This window comes from Panthera pardus, unplaced genomic scaffold (genome assembly GCF_024362965.1).
Source record: "Panthera pardus isolate Hobbes unplaced genomic scaffold, ASM2436296v1 HiC_scaffold_12, whole genome shotgun sequence".
Lineage (NCBI taxonomy): Eukaryota > Metazoa > Chordata > Mammalia > Carnivora > Felidae > Panthera > Panthera pardus.
Window position 1 is genome coordinate 53,560,971 of NW_026526677.1, and position 20,537 is coordinate 53,581,507.

Below are 20,537 nucleotides of genomic sequence, written 5' to 3' on the forward strand. Positions count from 1 at the left end.
TCTCTGAGCAAAGACAAATACTGCTTCTAGGTATGTAAAGAAATCTCTTTCCAATTATTAGCTGGCACTGGGCTAACTCAGCAGAGACTTCAGTGGCTGCACACAAAACAACTGATGTTACAGAATTAATTCAGAAATTCACTAAGTAAATGCCAGCAGCAATAACAACAACAAATAGCAATAAAAACGAATTCAGGGGATAGAGAAAAATGTGATTCCCAGAATTGCCACAACGTGTCCAGTTTTCAATAGATTATGGGGCATCAAAAGAAACAAAAATTATGGTCCATGCAGAGGGGAAAAATACCAACAGAAACTGTCCTGAGGAAGTCAAAACATTAGACTTATTAATCATGACTTTAAATCAATCATTTTAAATAAGCTCAATGGACTAAAGGAAATTGTGATTGTGATAAATTGTGATTGAGATAAAAATTATTTTCAAAAATCATATATAAATTATGGAGTTAAAAACATTCAATAATTGAGGGGCACCTGGGTGGCTCAGTCTGTTAAGCATCTGACTTTGAATTTTGACTCGGGTCATAATCTTGTAGTTCATGAATTCAGCCTGTGTTGGGCTAGGCACTAGCGGTGAGGAGCCTACTTGGGATTCTCTCTCTCTCTCTCTCTCTCTCTCTCTCTCTCTCTCTCTCTCTGAATGAATAAATAAGCATTAAATAAAGTTCAATAATTGATATAAAAATTTACTCTAAGGGCTCCACAGTACATTTGACAATACAGTAGAAAGAAACAGCAAACATGAGGATTGGTCAATAGTGATCATGCAGTCTGAGTAACTGAAGGAAAAAATAATGAAGGAAAATGAGCAGAGGCTCAAACACTTATGAGATATCGTCAAGAATGCCAATATATATGTATGAAAGTCTGAGAAGGAGCAGAGAGGAGAGAGAAGGAACATTGGAAGAAGTAACACTGAAACTCTCCTAATTTGATGAACAATATTAAATAACAGAAGCTCAATAAATGACAAATATGATAAATTTAAAAGATACACTTAGTAATTGAAATGAACAAGGGTTGTGCAGAAAGGCACTGGGACTCTGAACAGGTTTCTATAAACCCTAATAAGAGATAAATTTGTGGCTAAAAAGGAAATGACCCTTGCAAACAGAGAAGTGGGTAGTAATGGGAGAAAATATGGTTTTAGTGAGAGCTAATCATGTGCCAAACAAGTCTCACTGTATAGAGCAGTTATAAACATAGTAACAAAAATTATGTGAGATGAGGAAATACAAAATTGTTCTTAGATGATTTATAAAACTAAAATAATTTTTGAGAGGTCACATGACTTTTACATCTTACATTTCTTTATTGAACATTTTAAGCTTCAGATACTTTTCTAAGTTTTTTACATACACTCAATACTTTCTTTTATCCTCACCACAACCTCAAGAGTTAGATCTTATTATCCCCACTTACAGTTGACCTAAATAGGCATAGAAGAATTTAGCAACAGGCTCAAAGCACAAAAGTAGTGAATGGAGAAACAAGTTTTCAAACCCAAGCACTCTGATTACACCATTTGTGCTCTTACGCTCTTAATCACTGCTCAGAGTTTTGAAGCTCAGATTCAGATTCATTCCAAATATGCTGTTTTTGTTGTTATTCTACTTCATTGCCCAGTAGAATATTTCTACAATGAGAAGCAGTGTGAACTACAGATAGAGATGCATTGCTTCCTGGTAAATTATACTCCCTGTTTAGATGACAGAAAAAAATATAATCTCATTCTGGGCAATTCAGAATTGTTAAAGGGGGATATTCAGTGTAATCCTTAACATGTCCAAATTATCTGGCCATTCCCTTTTTTCCACTGCTTCCTTACGAGTGATTATCCTTCTCACATCAAAGGCTTCCACCCATACACATGCATCCAGACCATTATCAGGTCTATTTAGCAGTCTTGTCATCTCCAACCACTGGTCAGAACTCACAATGAGACCTTCCTCATATGTAGCAGCCTCAGAAGTCGGCTCCGAATTTCCTTGGTCCTAGCCCCATAGATGATCGGGTTGAGCACAGGAGGCACCAGCACGTACAGGTTGGCCAGAAAAATGTGCACATTCTTGGGGACTCGGTGCTGGCCAAAGCGGTGGGTGAGGAAGGAGAAGAAGGCAGGAATGTAGAAGACCAGGATGACCCCCAGGTGGGAGCCACAGGTACTCAGAGCCTTGTGCCTGGCATCTTGAGATGGAAGGCGGAAGACAGCATGGAGGATAAAGCCGTAGGAAATGGCAATGAGGATGGCATCCAGACCCATGGCCAGCAGGGCCACAGTCAGCCCATAGACAATATTGACAGTGATGTTGGCACAGGCCAGGCGAGCGATGCCCATGTGCTCACAGTATGTGTGGGCCATGACATGGTGACCACAGTAAGGCAGTCGCCTCAACAAGAAGATGAATGGGGACACAATGGCCACACTACGGCATAGCCCAGCAAGGGCAATTTTGCCTATGACGGTATGGTTGAGAATGGTTGTGTATCTCAGTGGGTTGCAGATTGCCACATAGCGATCAAAGGCCATGGCAAGAAGAACTAAAGACTCCAGGGTATAGATAGAATGGACACAAAACATCTGGGCCAGGCATCCACCAAAGGAAATCTCTCCAGCATGAAGCCACAAAATGGCCAGCATCTTGGGCACAGTGACAGAGCTGAGAGCCAGATCGGTGAGTGAGAGAAGGCATAGGAAGAGGTACATGGGTGCATGAAGAGCACTGTCTGTCACAATGACCAGGATGAGGGCAGCATTCCCAGCCAGTGCTACCAGATACATGGCGCAGAAGGGGATGGCGATCCAGACGTGGGCCCACTCCAGCCCTGGGATGCCCGTCAGGATGAGTGTGCCTGGGAGACTGTCATCACTGATGTTGGAAGCAGGCATTCTGCTTGGTAAATAAAGGCCTTTATCCAAGGGGTAATGGAATGCCTTCCCTGTAACATCATTCACATAAAATGATGAACTTTCTGTGAAATAATCTTTTTAGGTAAGAAAAATATTTACTGTTATTAACTTGTTCAAATATCTTGAAAGACTCTATCACATACAGTCTGCTGATTTTTCTTTCTGTTAATTCTTGTACTTGTCAATCATGTTTTGAGTTCCATATTCCAAAGTATTTAAGCATATTTCCAAGCTGATCCTTCACGACTTACCTCCTACACATCCTGTCCAGCATTTTTTAACTTTTAGTTGACTCATATTGATGGTTGTTCCTTGACTCTCTCGTTCATGCCTTTTCCATGCCTATGGAGTCTTCTGTCTTTATTTTCCCCTTCTCTTTTTTCTACGCTTCAGTGAAAGTTTTTCTGGATTCCAGATGCCATAACTTTCTTCTGTTCCTTAATGGTATTTTAATTTTTGATCCTTCAAATAGTTTACAAAATCCTGTTGGCTGAGATCATGCTTTTATGAAATTGTGTACTCTACACTGATCATGCCTGTGTCTGGATCTAGACATTTTGATCAATGTTCACTAAAGACTCAATTTTGATAACTTTAGTAAGATACCATTGACTTTGAAAATTCATAATATAATAATACAATCTATATTTTCTGTATTTGTAATGTATCTTCATCTGTATACAGTACACAACTTCATTTTATATCTCACCTTGAATGCTTATAAAGAGGCTAGGCCACCTAAATATGTTTACAATTGTCATGATTGAGTGTCTACGGTGGTTTGAGTATTTGTCAGGGTATGATAGAAGAAAGCAAGTGACATCAAACATTGTAGCTGAGAGAAGGCACTCCCTACTGTGGCAAAGCCAACCTGCATGCCTCCCAGTGAGATGGCTGGATACTGAGGCTAGATGGGAACACCAAGCGCTGAAAAGGCAGATTAAGGGAGAAAATGGAGTGTCCTGGGGTTGTTCACAGAGAAGATATTCTGAGAAGGAATCTGGTTTTGTTGTAGAAGGCTAACTAATTTTAAAAGCACATCACCTACTGAAAGGAAACCTAAGTAGGATATTGAGAAACTTGAATTTTAGACTGGATTCTCTAACAAAACTGATGTGTGATTTTGAACAAATCTTCCATTTCTTTGGGCAGTTTTAATTTAAAAAACCAATGACTCTAGTCATTCTTTCCTCTGAGGTCTGCTCATTATGTGGCATTGGAAAAATACGACAATCTATTTGGGACTTCTTTTTTTTCCATCTCTAAATTTGAAATTGCATCATGTGATTTATTACCTTAACAAAATTTATGGTTCAGCAAAAAGTAATATTCATGAGATTTATAATTTTGACACCCCAAATAATCACCCCCCCTTTTTTCAACTTCTTTATTTCCTAACAGCCCTCTGGATAAAACAGAGTATAATCATCATTTGCACCCCTAATCAGTGGGAAGACAAAGTCCAGAGAAGTAAACTGATGTCATCCACATCACAAAGCATGCTAATTGCACAACTGAAATGAGGGGTCCTGATTTACGCGTCCTGATTCAGAGTTTCAAGTTTCACTTTACCCGAATGTGCATAAATGTGACCAATATCTGAAATCCTATGTTTTTCAAACAAGGCACTTTGTCTAATATCAATTCATAAGGCTGTAATCACTTTATTTGTTACCTGAATAAGAAAGAGGTAAAGAGAATTAGGGAGCCTCTCCTGTTTGCACAGACTCTTTCACTGATGACCTCAACTGGCCCTGGGCTCAGCCTTGACATGAGCCTTGTCACTAGAGGAGAGAGGCTTAAATGGTGGAGGGCAGAGAGCTCTCTTTCTCTTTCCCTCTGTAGGGTTATTTGTAGAGAGTGTATTGTAAGCCCTGGGAAAGTGAATGGGGTAATTGCTGAAACACCAGCGATGTTCTGGTCTCAAGGCTGTAGAATGCCACGGCACCATGAGAACAGAGCCCCAAGATCCCCCACCCCAGGAGCCAGTCAGGGGACAGACCCACTGTAATTGCCTAGCAGTCCTTGAACTGCACACCTTCCCTGCATGCTTTCAGGTAAACACCAGATGTGTGTTTGGTCTATGTCTGGAGGCTCTTTGTGTTTTCCTCCCAGACTGTAACATTGTTTGATGTTTATACCTGGCGAACATAAAATAAAGACTATGTGCAGTTTGCTGCTTTTGCTGTCGCTGCTGTTTCTCTGGCAGAGGCAGCCCTGCACGTCTGCTCAAAGTGTCTGAGAATATCTTCAGTGCGCGGCTACACCCTCTCTTCCCAGGCTATTCTTGCCCCTGAAGGAAGTTTTTAAGTGGTTATTGTAAGATAGTGGTACTCTGTGATATTCTGGGTTGTGAAGAGCAGAAAAACTGTGGTTACAGAAGAGTTGGATTTATTCCCCCTGAGAAGTGAGGGGATAAGGATATTGAGGGGGTTCCACCCTGGTATACAATGGGGGCATCCACCCAAATGTCCCAGGGTCTTGTCCTTGAGTCCCCCTCTCTGACCTAGACCTCAGTTATTTAACTCTGTGTTCTTTCATTGAACACAGTTGTTGGAATCTGATTTCAAGACCGAACCTCTGTGGTAGACACACACTTGCAGGCGGGGCATGCTGAGGTTGGAGCTGTGTTGGAGATGTCCTGAGTGTGAGGCTGTGTGGACAGCTCGTCCAGGGACAGCTTGTGCCGGAGGTGTGTATCTGGTTTTACAGTAAAGGAGGTAAAAGCTGTGTTTCTGTGCAAGTTTGGGTGGGTGTGGGATGAGGGAGCAGAGGGCGCTGAATGTGTAATCTGGGTTGAAGTAGCTGATCTTTCTCTCACCTGAGTTTTCTGGGCTCAGTGAATGTCTTCGGCTCAGCTCTATGGCCCAGCCTCCTCTGGTCAATGGGCTTGATAAGTGAGCTTATTTATTGACTCTGTCTGTGATGCTCAGGAGTGTAAAGCAAAGTGGCGACCTCCAGGGACTTGGTCCATGAAACACACTTTGAGAAAGAGAACAAGGGGGGGGGGTGATAAAATGAGGAAGAAATAAGGAAGGAGAGTCTTCCTTGATGACTTTGCCAGGAAAGTGGAAATGAAACATCCGGTATATTTTGTTTTATGTTTTATCCTTTCCTCTCATCTCTCTGTTTCTCTTTTCTTTCCTTGTCTCCTTGATTTCTTCTCTTTATTTCTGTGTGTCTTCTTAAACTCCCTCTCACTGTGAATAGACCAAAACTCCATGCTCATGGGCAGCAAATAAGGGTGGCAGGTACATGCATGCATCACTGTACCATAGGTTCACTTACAAAACGCAAGTTCAAAGATCGAATTACCAAGAATTTTATTATGATGACAGCAGAGCTTTAAGGAGAGCGCAAGACCCTTCTGAGCCTGGGCACTGTGCAACTGTCCTCTGCCCCACTCATTAGCCTTGAAGCTGGGCCTGGCAGGAAATGATATCAGTGTTCTAGGTAGATCCCCTCAGATCACTTAACTCAGCCATCTCTCTGGTTCCCCGCGCCAAGGATTCCCTCTGTCAAAGCCCTTTCCAGGATTAACTGTATTTTCTCCCATAATTTAAGAGTAATCTACTCTCTTCCCTTGTAACAAGTTTTCTCCTCTCAAATTATTTCATTGTAATGGTCTTCAATCTTTTCATATGGGAAATTCCTAAAAGAATTTTCAAAACACTGCATTGCCTTCATACTCTATTTTTTTTACTTTTAAACATTTTTTTAACGTTTATTAATTTTTGAGAGAAGAGAGAGAGAGAGTAAGCATGAGTGGGGGAGATGGAGAGATAGAGGGACACACAGAATCTGAAGCAGGCTCCAGGCTCTGAGCTGTCAGCACAGAGCCCAATACAAGGCTTGAACTCAGGACCTGTGCGATCATGACCTGAGGTGAAGTCGGACGCCCAACCGACTGAGCCACCTAGGCACCCCAATTCCCTTCATACTTTAAGTTGACTGTAAGATTTATCATTAGAAGTTTAAAGGGTAGGGGCGCATGGGTGGCTTGGTCGGTTAAGCGTCCGGCTTCGGCTCAGGTCATGATCTCACGGTCCGTGGGTTCGAGCCCCGCGTTGGGCTCTGTGCTGACAGCTCAGAGCCTGGAGCCTGTTTCAGTTTCTGTGTCTCCCTCTCTCTCTGCCCCTCCCCTGTTCATGCTCTGTCTCTCTCTGTCTCAAAAATAAATAAACGTTAAAAAAATTAAAAAAAAATAAGTTTAAAGTGTAGAAAAAGATGTAATTTCTATTATAATGTAAATATTGGCATTTAAAAATAAAAGCCCCTTAGGACACTTTTTAATCTATCCTATGGAAACGTTATGCCCTAGAAGTTTACAACTCAACATTACCCATTTAAAAGTATATGAACAAGTTTTTCTTAACTGTCAGAAATTTGAAATTATTGCTCTGTCTCTTTGAAGTTGGTCCATTTTCCCACATGTGTATTTTTGCTTGAATATCTCATTATGATAACTCATATAATTGTAATAGTACGAGGAGTTATTTTATTTACTGTAACAATAGGCTCCAAATGTTAAAATGTTTTGTTATAACAATCATTATAATAATATATTTAAAAAAACAATATAATAATCTTTATGTTTTGTAAATTATAATCATAGGACTAATTTGTTTTGGACATTGTATTCCTTAATGAGGTGGATGGAGTTTTGCTTTTTTCCAAATTACCTCATGTATTCACAAGTCAATATTGATTCAATGAAGTGGGGTTCATGCTTAGCTATTCTCAATTTTACTTTTATAAAAGTAAGCTGGGAGAACCCTTGGTTATGTAAGTAACGTAGTTGGGAGTGGAGGGAGTTTTGTTTCTGTGTTGTGGCAATTAAGCCATAATTGAGAGTAACTGCTGTAATCAGCAATGGTCCTAAGAGAGGAGATTCTGGCAAAGGAGAGTGACTTCATAGTGGGTACTCTGAGGAGGGGTTCCAGCCAGGCAGCGCTGGCATACATGAGGGACATGATGAGGTTGGTTCAAAGTAAGGGGCAATTTAAAATTGCCACTTGGAGCCTACTGTTTCTATTAGAATCAATTGCTATATCCAATGAAAACAGCAGATGCTTGGGTGACACTGACAGGAACAGAGTGTGCATAGACAGAGTGTGGATAGACAAATCCCTTAGCCCTGCCCCAGCTCTCTAATCGGCCTCTACTGCCCTCTACTGGCAGAGTCTAACAGCCAGCCAGCAGGTGGAGGGAAAGTGTGGTCCCAACCTAGGCATCCCCAAGCACAGCACAGAAGGGTTTGAAGCTGAGAGACAATGGCTTAGCAATTAACACAAAAACCCTGTGACTCATATTTGTGCATGCATGTGTTATAAACTATATAAACTGGGGGACTGAGTATATATAAATCACATATAAAAATCAAAATCCACTTGTTTTGCTATATCTTACAGTAAGTATTTATTATTAAATGTAAGAGAAACATGTATCCCTAAGAAAACAGGAAACATTTCATAAGATTAAATAATTTTAGGATTGAGTATAACTCAAAAATATTTTATAATATTTATAAAAATAGTGTTTAATTGAATAATGCATAACTTTTCTAATGCACATCTTCACTACAACCAATCCCATATACACATGACTTAATTTTTTCATGTTTAAAAGTCATGTAGTGAATTTTGAAAAATATAATAGTTCATTAAAAATGTCAGTTTATTTACAAGTACTAAATGTAATAAGTCACCCATTTGGAATTATTATTCTTTCTAATTAGCAAAATAATCTAATAATAGATATTTAATTACGATTGCAAAAACGACCTGAAGTTAAACATGTGAAAAAGCAATCCTTACCTTTTGAATCTTTCTTTAATTTTCTTTCATGTAACTCCCCACTAAGAACTATGACTTATTTAGCTTTAGATCGGGGAGGAAAGACACAACACGATTCTCACTGCCCTGCTGATTTTTTAATAGTATATTTATATTCAGAATATACAAACACTGCCAAAATACTCTGATCCAAAATCATACGTGGCTCTAAAATAAATATGCATAACCGGACACAGCAAGCCATAGTCAAGTGCATGGTGATTTAATGACTCATGAAGAGGACTTGCCTCTATATCCAGAATTGAAATTGTTCCCTTGCATGATGCCTAGAAGAGACAGAGGACTGGATGAGAAAAGTAGGCTTGAAGTATAAATGATTTTAAGAACACAGAATTTTTTCCACTATGCAATCATAATCCTAACAGAGCAAGAATGATAAAAACTTCCCACCAGAGATTGTTTGTCTGGCAGGGGAGGATTTGTCCTTCCTTCAGAGTAGCTCTCTGGCTCCTAACCTGGATAAATATCACCATGCAGCCCCTCTGCTTCTATTTCTCGTAATGGGGAACGCTGTAGTAATCTGTTGGGGCTGCTGTGACAGAGTGCCATAGGCTGGATGGTTCAAACAATGGTCATTCATTTTCTCACTGCTCTGGACTCTAGAAAGTCCAAGAGAAAGGTCAGGTAGGCTTCAATTTCTGGTGAAGACTCTCTTCCTGGCTTGCAGACAGCACTCTGCCTTCACTTCACCTTTCCTCTGAGCATGAGCAGAGAGAGGGATCTTCTCTGGTGCCTTTCTTAGAAAGACACTAATCCTATCAGCCTAGAGCCCAAACTTTATGACCTCATTTAACTTTAATTACCTCCTGAAATGCTGTCTTCCAACACATTTACATTGGGGGTTAGAACTTCAACATATGAGGGTTATTTTATTTTATTTTTATTTTGTTTTATTTTGTTTTATTTTTGGTGGCATACAATCATCTAGAAAAAACTATGAATAAAACTCATAACCATCGACAAATTAACACAATGAATGAGGAATATCTCTGGCCTCAAACCTTAGCTTTATCCAGCAATCATTCTGCCTGCTCTGGTTAATTTCCTCTATTTCCCCACTAGGGGTCATGTCAAAAATTCATTGCACCTTTGGAATTGTCTGACTTATACTCAGGATGTAGAATATTTAGGGTTTGGTGACTACTGAAGTGGATATGGGGAATGAATGAAAAAAATACGTGCAAAGGACACTTGCTCTGGATTAGACAGTGTAATTGTTAATTTTATGTGTTCTCTTGACTGGTTTCCATGGATAGTGGATCGATGGCTTAACAGTTTTCTATGTGTGCTTCTTAGAGTGTTTCTGGATGAAATTGGCATTTGAATTGGTGGACTCAATAAAGCAGTTTGTCATCCCCAACATCAGGGAACATAATCCCAACCAATGAAGGTCTGAATAGAGAAAAATTGGGAGGAAGAAAAACCTAGGTGCTTCCTCTGTTTGCTTCAGGTGGAACATCATCTTTTCTGGTTCTTGGTACTCCTGATTCTTGGGCCCTCAGAAGTGGACTAGAATCTCTACCTTCAGCTGCTCTCGTTCGCAGGCCTTCAGATTTAGATAGCATTACACCACCAGCTCCCCAGTTTCCATCTTGCACATGACAAATCATGAGACTTTTCAGCCTCTACAATTATGTGAACAAGAGTCAATTCCTTATAATAAATCCATTTGTTTATCTATCTATCTCTCCATCTACTATCTATCTAATCATCCTATTGATTCTTCCTCTTCAGAGAAGCCGAAGTAATACTGATCAGCTACACAAATACAAAAAAAATCATGTCATTTATTGAGAAAAGTACTAGAAAAAACAAGTTTACATTCATATTTGGCACATGTTGACTTTTGAATTATATGAAGAGTCCAACTATAAATGCCAAACTATTACTTGAAAAGTAATTATAAATTATAACTAAAGATGTAACTTTGAAATCTGATGTTTTCCAAGATCATCTGGCGAGAATACACAGATCCAACATTGAAGCAGGCTGAGAAAGAGCATGGAGAATGTTAGTATTTAGGAGACAAAACAGGAGAAACATTTGTAATGGAAACTGAAGAAAGGTAAACATGGAAATAGGAGGAGGACCAAAGACGTGTGGCAGTTAGTAATCCAAGAAAGGAAACACAATCAAGAAACCTGGAACAATCGGGGCGCCTGGATGGCGCAGTCGGTTAAGCGTCCGACTTCAGCCAGGTCACGATCTCGCGGTCCGTGAGTTCGAGCCCCGCGTCAGGCTCTGGGCTGATGGCTCGGAGCCTGGAGCCTGTTTCCGATTCTGTGTCTCCCTCTCTCTCTGCCCCTCCCCCATTCATGCTCTGTCTCTCTCTGTCCCAAAAATAAAATAAAAAACGTTGAAAAAAAAAATTAAAAAAAAAAAAAAAAAGAAACCTGGAACAATCAACTGTCAGTCTCACAAGTGAAAATCCAGCACAAACAGTAATGGTGAGGTCAGCAGTGAGAGTGGACACACAGTTTTATGGTACGATATTACTAAAATATTGTCCATGAGGGAGTGAATGAATCCCAGGAAAGAAGACATAAAGGAATCCTATGGCAAATAAGCATGACCTTGAGCAACAGATGGTATAGCAACTTGCACTAGGCTATAATATACACACTTCTTTTACTGCCCAATAACGGAAGAAGATTAAGTATTCTAGCCAAAAATCAGTAGGTAGAAGTAGAGAGATGAGTTAAGACTGAGACCTGAAGGATGATTCACACCTTGGTCGTTACCCAATTTTGAAAGAAGGATAATGTGTATGCTTTGATGAATTCACAAGGAATATTTGGATTTTAGAGGGATCACTCTGTCAGCCAAGGGAAGAAATTGATGCATTCTGGCAGAGATGTGTAGGGAAAAATTAGGAGATTGCTTTGGTAATTCAGATGCCAAAAATCTACACTTGGGCAGCTATGGCATAAATGAAGGGGCAGGAATGTTTGTAGAAAGGCTATGAAACTTGACAACTAAATGTACACGGGGATGAGAGTAAATAGTCAAAGAGGAGTGGAAGATTTGAAACCAGGGCTGAGAATAGCAGTGCCCCTAGGAGAAAAGTGACAGGAAGATATATGCACATTTGCCTGTCCATCTGTGAAGTCAGAAGTTCCCTTCTCAGTCCAGAATTTCTGCCTAAGAACATCCACAACTGACAGGAGACAAGTTCTTTAATCTCTACCCTGTCTGTCCTATCATTGTCCCACAAAGGGAGTAGATGATGGTGAAGGAAAATAATATCTAACTCCTGCCATCTTGAAACCTAAGTAAATAATCCATAAGATACTCACAACTGCATAATGAGGAGGTTTGCAAGATATTTCTTTTCCTAAGGATGAGGAAACTAAGGTTTCAATCGTTGTTTAGATACCATCATCTACTTGATAAGTGGCTGACCTAGTATTCATAACAGGTCTGATCCAAAAACCACTTCCTCCCTTTTCCCTAATGGTTTTTTTTTTTTTTTTGGCTCGCATGTCTTCCCCAGTAAAGAAATAATACGGAGAATGGTGGTGACATCTATGAAAATGGCAGAGTAAGGACCTTGGAAATTTTCTTCTAACATTGAAACAATGAGAAAATGGGCAAAAATGGTCTGAATCAACTTGTTCAGAATTCTAGACATTAAAGCAAGGTTTACATCTATTCAAGGAGATTGTATTTAGGAAAAATGATTGAATTTTGGGTAATATCAGTGGCTTTGTGTCATTCTAATATACTTTAATTCCCATTCCCTTAAAAAAAAACAACCAGAGTGCGCAGTGAAAACCAATAACCTGGTGACATCTAGAGGGAGCAGATTGGAGCTGGACTTCTTTCAAAATCTCCTTTCCTGAAAATTGTCCTTATTTGGTCTGTCTGATACTTCCTGTGAGGACCACTCTTGCAAGGCTGTCTCTATTTGATCTGATCCTTATCTCTCTTAATGCAAACATCCTTTTTTCATATGGATAATTGTCAAAAATAATTAAAGGCAATCAGTTAACATTGCAGCTTCCTATGATAGTGGGTAACACTTCAGGAAAGTAATAAATTAACCAAAAAGCTAAAAAGGAAAAGTTGAAGAATGAGATATTTACAGGAGCTTTCAATATTTTTGACATATCCCTGAAGTATAGAAGGCCATGTGCATGTCAGGGCTCTGCACATGCCCATGAGAAAGCTGTCAGACCTCATCCCTGGCTCACCTTGAGACTGTGCACAAGCAAGTCTCACTATGGGCATAGAGGCCCATAGTGAATGGCTAAGTGTTGGATTTGTGCTCCATCATGCGTATAGATTTCTGAGCAAAGACAAAGAGTTACTGCTTCTAGGTATGTAAGGAAATCTCTTTCCAATTATTAGCTGACCCCTGAAATAACTCAGCAGAGACATCAGTCGCTACACCTAATAAACAATTGATATTACAGAATTAATTCAGAAAATCACTAAGCAAATGCTAATCGCAATAACAACAAAGAGCAACAAAAACAAATTCTAGGGAAAGTGGAAAATGTGATTCACAGCGTTGTGCATGATATTATTTAAAATGTCTAGTTTTCATCAGGTTATGGGTCATCAAAAGAAATAAATGGCTCATACACAGGAAAAAATGACAAGAGAAACTGTCCCCAGGGAAGCCAAAATATTGGACTTAATAAACCATGCTTTAAATCAGCTATTTTAAATATACTCAATGAACTAAAGGAACTTGTGATAGTGATAATATCAGTAAAGAGATAATAACTATTTTTTAAAAATCATACGTGAAGTCTGGAGTTACAAAGTACTATAATTGAAATTAAAAAAAAAAAAAAAACTTACCATAAGGCTCAACAGTACATTTGACAGTACAGAAGAAAGAAAGACCTAACATGAATATTGGTCAATGGAGATTATTCAGTCTGAGTAACTGAAAGAAAAAGCAGGAAGGGAAGTCAGCAGAAGTTCAGGGACTTATGAGACATCATCAAGAATGCTAACATATATGTATGAATGTATGAAAGGAGCAGAATGGACAGAGAGAAAGAAAAGAAGGAATATTTGAAGAAATAACAGTTAAACTCTCCCAATCTGGTAAACAGTTTTAATTAACAGAATCACAAAAAACTTCAAGTATGATAAATTTAAAAGATATATTTAGTTATTAAAATGAACAAGGGTTATGCAGAAAGGCACTGGGACTCTGAACATCCTTATATAACATCCTCTGAACATTCTGGGACTCCTGTATATCCTTAATAAGGGATAAATTTGTGGCTAAAAGAAGATGGACCTCACAATCAGAGGAGTGGATAGTAAAGGGGAGAAAACATGGTTTCAGTGAGCGCTAATTATATGCCAAGCAGTGTCTAAATTTATACAGCAGTTATATAGCATCATGACAAAAATAATGTCAGATGAGATAATACAAAATTATTCTTAGATGAGTTAAAACTAAAATAATGTTTTGAGAAGTTACATAACTTTTACATGTTACATTTCTTTATTGAGCATTTTATGCTTCAGACAGTATTCTAAGCTTTATACATTCAGTCACTAATTTATTTTACCCTCACAACAACCTCAGGAGTTAGATATTATTATCCCCTTTATAGTTGACCTAAATAGGCACAGAAGGATATCGCAATAGCTCAAAACACAAAAATTAGTGAGTGGATAACTCAGTGTCAAATCCAGCCCCTCTGATTATAGTCCTTATGATCATGTGCTCTTAATCATTGCTCAAAGGTTTGGAGTTCAATTCATATTCATTTCAAATGTTCTGGTTTTTGTTTATCACTTCACCTCCCAGTAGAATAATTCTACCATGAGCTATAGTATGAACTTCTGCTGGGGAAGCATTGCTTCTTGGCAAATTTTAGTCCCTACTGAGACGACAGAAAAATTTAATCTCATTCTGGGCAATTCAGAATTGATCAAGGGGCACATTCAACATCTTATTCAATGTATCCAATTTATGTGACCATTTCTCTTCCAGTACTTCCTACCATGTCACTCTGCCTCTCACATCACAGGCTTCCATCCATGTTAAAGTTCTAAACAATCATCCTTTACCTTTATCATTTACTTTATCTTTTACCAAGTATCATTTACCGTTCTTTATCATTTCCAACAGCCACTCAGAAGTCATACTGAGACCCTCCTCAAGTGAAGCAGTCTCAGAAGTCGGCTCCGAATTTCCTTGGTCCTAGCCCCATAGATGATCGGGTTGAGCACAGGAGGCACCAGCACGTACAGGTTGGCCAGAAAAATGTGCACATTCTTGGGGACTCGGTGCTGGCCAAAGCGGTGGGTGAGGAAGGAGAAGAAGGCAGGAATGTAGAAGACCAGGATGACCCCCAGGTGGGAGCCACAGGTACTCAGAGCCTTGTGCCTGGCATCTTGAGATGGAAGGCGGAAGACAGCATGGAGGATAAAGCCATAGGAAATGGCAATGAGGATGGAATCCAGACCCACGGCCAACAGGGCCACAGTCAGCCCATAGACAATATTGACAGTGATGTTGGCACAGGCCAGGCGAGCGATGCCCATGTGCTCACAGTATGTGTGGGCCATGACATGGTGACCACAGTAAGGCAGTCGCTTCAGCAGGAAGATGAATGGGGAGACAACGGCTATACTACGGAGTATGCTGGCAAGGCCAATTTTGCCTATGACAGTATGGTTGAGAATGGTTGTATATCTCAGTGGGTTGCATATAGCTACGTAGCGATCAAAGGCCATGGCGAGAAGAACTGAGGACTCCAGAGCATAGATAGAATGGACACAAAACATCTGGGCCAGGCATCCACCAAAGGAAATCTCTCCAGCATGAAGCCACAAAATGGCTAATATCTTGGGCACAGTAGTGGAGCTGAGAGCCAGGTCGGTGAGCGAAAGAAGGCACAGGAAGAGGTACATGGGTGCATGAAGAGCACTGTCTGTCACAATGACCAGGATGAGGGCAGCATTCCCAACCAGCGCTACCAGATACATGGTGCAGAAGGGGATGGCGATCCAGACGTGGGCCCACTCCAGCCCTGGGATGCCCGTCAGGATGAGTGTGCCTGGGAGACTGTCATCACTGATGTTGGAAGCAGGCATTCTGCTTGGTAAATAAAGGCCTTTATCCAAGGGGTAATGGAATGCCTTCCCTGTAACATCATTCACATAAAATGATGAACTTTCTGTGAAATAATCTTTTTTATGTTGAGAAAAATATTTATTGTTATTAACTTATTCAAGAATATTGAAAGACTCTATCACATATATGCTGTTTTGTTTTGTTTTTTTTTTTTCTGTTTGCTAATATCTGTGCTCATCAATCATGTTTTTTTTTTTTTTTTTTTTTTTTTATTTTTGGGACAGAGAGAGACAGAGCATGAACGGGGGAGGGGCAGAGAGAGAAGGAGACACAGAATCGGAAAGAGGCTCCAGGCTCCGAGCTGTCAGCCCAGAGCCTGACGCGGGGCTCGAACTCACGGACCGCGAGATCGTGACCTGGCTGAAGTCGGACGCTTAACTGACTGCGCCACCCAGGCGCCCCTCATCAATCATGTTTTGAGGTCTATATTCCAACCACCAACCTAACTATTTAAGCATCTTTCCAATCTGATACAGTATGACATATCTCCTACACATCCTATCCATCCTTTATTACTTTGGTCAACTCACATCAACAGTTGCTCCTTGCCTCTTTCATTTATGCCTTTTCCATGCTCATGGAGTCTTTGGTTTTATTTCCCCCCTTCTCTTTTTCTAAGCTTCAGTGAAAAATTTTCTGCCTCCTAGAAGCCCTCCCTTTCTTCTGGCCCTTAAGTTTTTTGTTTTGTTTTGTTTGTTTGTGTTTTCATCCTTCTACTACTTTACAAAATCCCGTTGGCTGAGACTATGTCTTTATGCAATTGCGACCTCCACACTGACTATGCCCATGTCTGGACCTAGACATTTTGATCAGTGTTCACTAAAGACTCAATGTTCACGAAAGCCAATGTGACATAACATTGGCTTTTGGACTTAGGATATAATAGTTCATCCAGTTTATTTTCTGTCCAATGTGTCTACATTGATATATAATGTGTCTACAATGATATACACCATGTAACTATAGTTTCTATCTCACCGTTAATGCCTAGAAAGAGATTAGGCTAACTGAATATGCTTACATATCTACAATGATTTGAGAATTCATCAGGATATAGTAGAAAAAAGCAAGACATACATGAGACATTCTAGCTGAGAGACAGCACTCTCTACTATGGCAAAGCCAGCCTGAGGTCCTGCATGCCTCCCCGTGTGATGGCTGGATACTGAGGTTAGGTCAGAATACCAAGTGCTGACAGGCAGATCTCGGGAGGAAATTGAGTGTCCTATTGTTGCTCACAATGAAAACATTTTGGAAAGGAAATTTGTTTGTCGTTGTTGTTGTTGTTGTTTTTTCATTTGAGAGAGAGAACGAGAGAGAGACAGCAAGCGGGGGAGAGGGGCAGAGGGAGAGAATCTTAAGCAGTCTCCATGCTCAGCACAGAGCCTGATACAGGGCTCCATCCCACTACCCTAGGATCATGACCTGAGAGAAAATCAAGAGTTGGACGCTTAACCAACTGAGCCACCCAGGCACCGCAGGGGAATTTGTTTTTGTTGTAGAAGTCTAGACAGTATTTTCAAATGTTCTCCCTAGTAAATATATGGTCTACTAAAAAGAAATCTGTACAGGATTCTGAGAAATTTGAATTTTAGTTCTGATTCTCTAATAAAATTGATTTGTGATTTTGAACAAATCTTCCAATTCTTTGGCCAGTCTTAATTTGGAAAAATTAGTGACTCCATAGTCATCCTCTCTTATCTATCTGCTCATTTTATGGCACTGGAACAATCCCATAACTGATTTGGGCCCTCTTTTTTTTTTCCATCTATAAATTTGAAATGGCATCGTGGTTTAGTATCTTCACAAAGTTTCTGGTTGAGCAAACATAATGTTCACGAGATTAAAAAAATTAGACACCCCAAACAATCGCTCCATTCTTTGCACTTCTTTATTTCTGAAAAACCTTCTGGAAAAAATATAGTCATCATTTGCACCCCTAATCAATGTGAAGACAAGGTCCAGAGAAGTAAACTGATGTCATCCACATCACAAAGCGTGTTAAGTCATTAGCACAACTGAAGCACAAATGAAGCACAACTGAAATGAGGCGCCTGATTTACGTGTGCTGATTCAGAGTTTCAAGTTTTACTTCACCCAAGTGTTCATGAATCTGACCAATATCTGAATTCCTATCTCTTTCAAACAAGGCACTTTGTCTAATAACAATTCATAAGGCTGCAGTCACTTGATGCATTAATGAATATCAAAGAGATGAGGAGAATTAGGGAGCCCCTCCTGTTTGCACAGACTCTTTCACTGATGACACCAATGGATTTTCTCAGCCTTGACATGAGCCTTAACACTAAGGGAGAGAGGCTTGGATGGTGGAGGGAAGAGAGCTGGAATCACCACCATCTTATCTCCCTTCTCTTGCCAGCCTATTCTTGTCCCTTAAGGAAGATTTCAAGTGGTTATGATACGATACTAGTACTCTAGACATTCTGAGATGTGGTGAGGAAAAAACTATGGTAAAATCAGAATTGGACTTTTTCCCCCTGGGAAGTAATGGGAGAAGGATATTGAGAGAGTGTCACTCTAGTGCACAATGGGGGTGTCTTCCCAAAATTGTCCTAGAGTGTGTCCTTGTGTTCCCTTGTCTTACCTAGACCTCAGTCTGTATTCTTTCATTCCAACAACACAGTTGATGGAATCTGATTTCAAGACCATACCTGTGTGGTAGACACACACTTGCAGGTGGGGCATGCTGAGGTTCGAGCTGTGTTGGAGATGTCTTGAGTGTGAGGCTGGGTGGACAGAGGGTGGTCTTGTGCCGGAGGTGTGTAACTGAATCCACAGTGTGACTGAAGGAGGAGAAAGTTGTGTTTCTGTGCAGGTTTGGGTGGGTGTGGGATGAGGGAGCAGAGGGGGCTGAATGTGTAATCTGGGTTGAAATAGCTGATCTTTTCTCTCACCTGAGTTTTCTGGGCTCAGTGAATGTCTTCAGCTCAGCTCTATGGCCCAGCCTCCCCTGGGCAATGGGTTTGAAGAGTGAACTTATTTATTGGCTGTCTGAGATGCTCAGGTGTGTAAAGCAAAGTGGCGACCTCCAGGGACTTGGTCCATGAAGCACACTTTGAAAAAGAGAACAAGAAAGGGGGTGGTGAAAAAATGAGAAAGAAATAAGGAGAATCTTCCTTGACGACTTTGTCAAGAAATAGAAATGAAATGTCTGGTATACTTTGATGTTTTATCCTCCCTCTTGTCTCTCTGTATCTCTTTTCTCTCCTCGTTGCCTTGCTTTCTTCTCTTCTCTTTATTTCTGTGCCTCCTGGAACTCACTTTCAATGTGAATCCACCATAATTCTATGCTTATCTGCAGCAAATAATGGTGGTGAAACACGCATACATGATTGTGTTGTAGGCTTCATTTACAAAACACAAGTTCAAAGATCAAATTACCAAGAATTTCATTATGATGACAGCAGAGCTTTGAGAAAAGCACAAGGCCCTTCTGAGCATGGGCACCATGTAACTGTCCTGCTCATTTGCCATGAAGCCAGGCCTGGTAGGAAATGACATCAGTGCTCTAGGTAGATCCTCTCAGCTCCCTAACTCCAACCATCTCTCTGGTCTCTGCACCAAGGATTCCCTCTGTCAAAGCCCTTTCCAGGATAGTTCATTTTTCTCCCATGTCTAAAAATACTCGACTCTCTTCCCTTGTAACAGATCTATCTCCTCTGAATTATTTCAGTCTAGAGGTCTTCAAACATTTCATATGGAGATTTCCTAAAAGAATATTCAAAACATGATATTACCTTTTATAACTTTAACTTGACTATAAGAATTATCATTAAAAGTTTGAAGAGTAGAAAAGGATGCAATTTCTGGTATATTGTGAACTTTGCCATTTAAAAATTAAATTCCCATAGACAATATTTAATTCATCCTATGGACACTGTATGCCCTTGAAATTTGTAATTCACCACTATCCATTTAAAAGTATTTGAGCAAGCTTTTCTTAGCTGTCAGAAATTTGACATTATGCTTTTTCTGTTTGAAGTAACTCCATTTTCCCACATGTATTTTTTTGCTTGAATGTCGTTATGATAACTCTTCTATTCTTGTCAAAGAATAAGCAATTGCTTTATTTCCTGTACACTAGTCTCCAAATGTTAAAATGTTTTGTTATAACAATGATTATAAAATACATTAATAAAAGCAATATGATAATCCTTAAAATTTCTGAATAATAATCATAGGGCTACTTTGTTTTGGAAATATTATTCCTTAATGAGGTGGATGGAGCTTTTACTTTCTTCCAAACCACCTCATGTATTCACAAGTCAATATTGATTCAATGAAGTGGGGTTCATGCTTATTCTTAATTTGATTTTGATTTTGATTTTTTTAAATGTTTTATTTATATTTTTGAGAGAGAGAGAGAGAGAGAGTAGGGGAGGGGCCGAGAAAGAAAGAGACACAGAATCAGAAGCAGGTTCCAGGCTCTGAGCTGTCAGCACAGAGCCCGACCTGGGGCTCAGGCTCATGAACCACGAGATCATGACCTGGGGAAGTTGGATGCTTAACTGACTGAGCCACTTAGGCGCCTATTAATTTTATTTTTAAAAGTAAAATCTTGGAACTCGTGGTTATGTAAGTTACTTAGCTGTGATAGAAGGAGTTTTGTTTCTGTGTT

General features: G+C 39.9%; 2 protein-coding genes across 2 annotated transcripts; both read right to left on the minus strand.

Annotated features, from left to right (window-relative positions):
• Positions 1–1,954: 1,954 nt before the first annotated feature.
• On the minus strand, positions 1,955–2,923 carry LOC109260014 (olfactory receptor 52D1-like). Its single transcript, XM_019438001.2, has one exon. The coding sequence runs from the start codon at positions 2,909–2,911 to the stop codon at positions 1,955–1,957; it is 957 nt and encodes a 318-aa protein (XP_019293546.2). The 5' UTR covers positions 2,912–2,923.
• Positions 2,924–14,901: 11,978 nt separating this feature from the next.
• LOC109260011 (olfactory receptor 52D1-like) lies at positions 14,902–15,870 on the minus strand. The gene has a single exon (XM_019437998.2). The coding sequence runs from the start codon at positions 15,856–15,858 to the stop codon at positions 14,902–14,904; it is 957 nt and encodes a 318-aa protein (XP_019293543.2). The 5' UTR covers positions 15,859–15,870.
• Between the last annotated feature and the right edge of the window lie 4,667 nt (positions 15,871–20,537).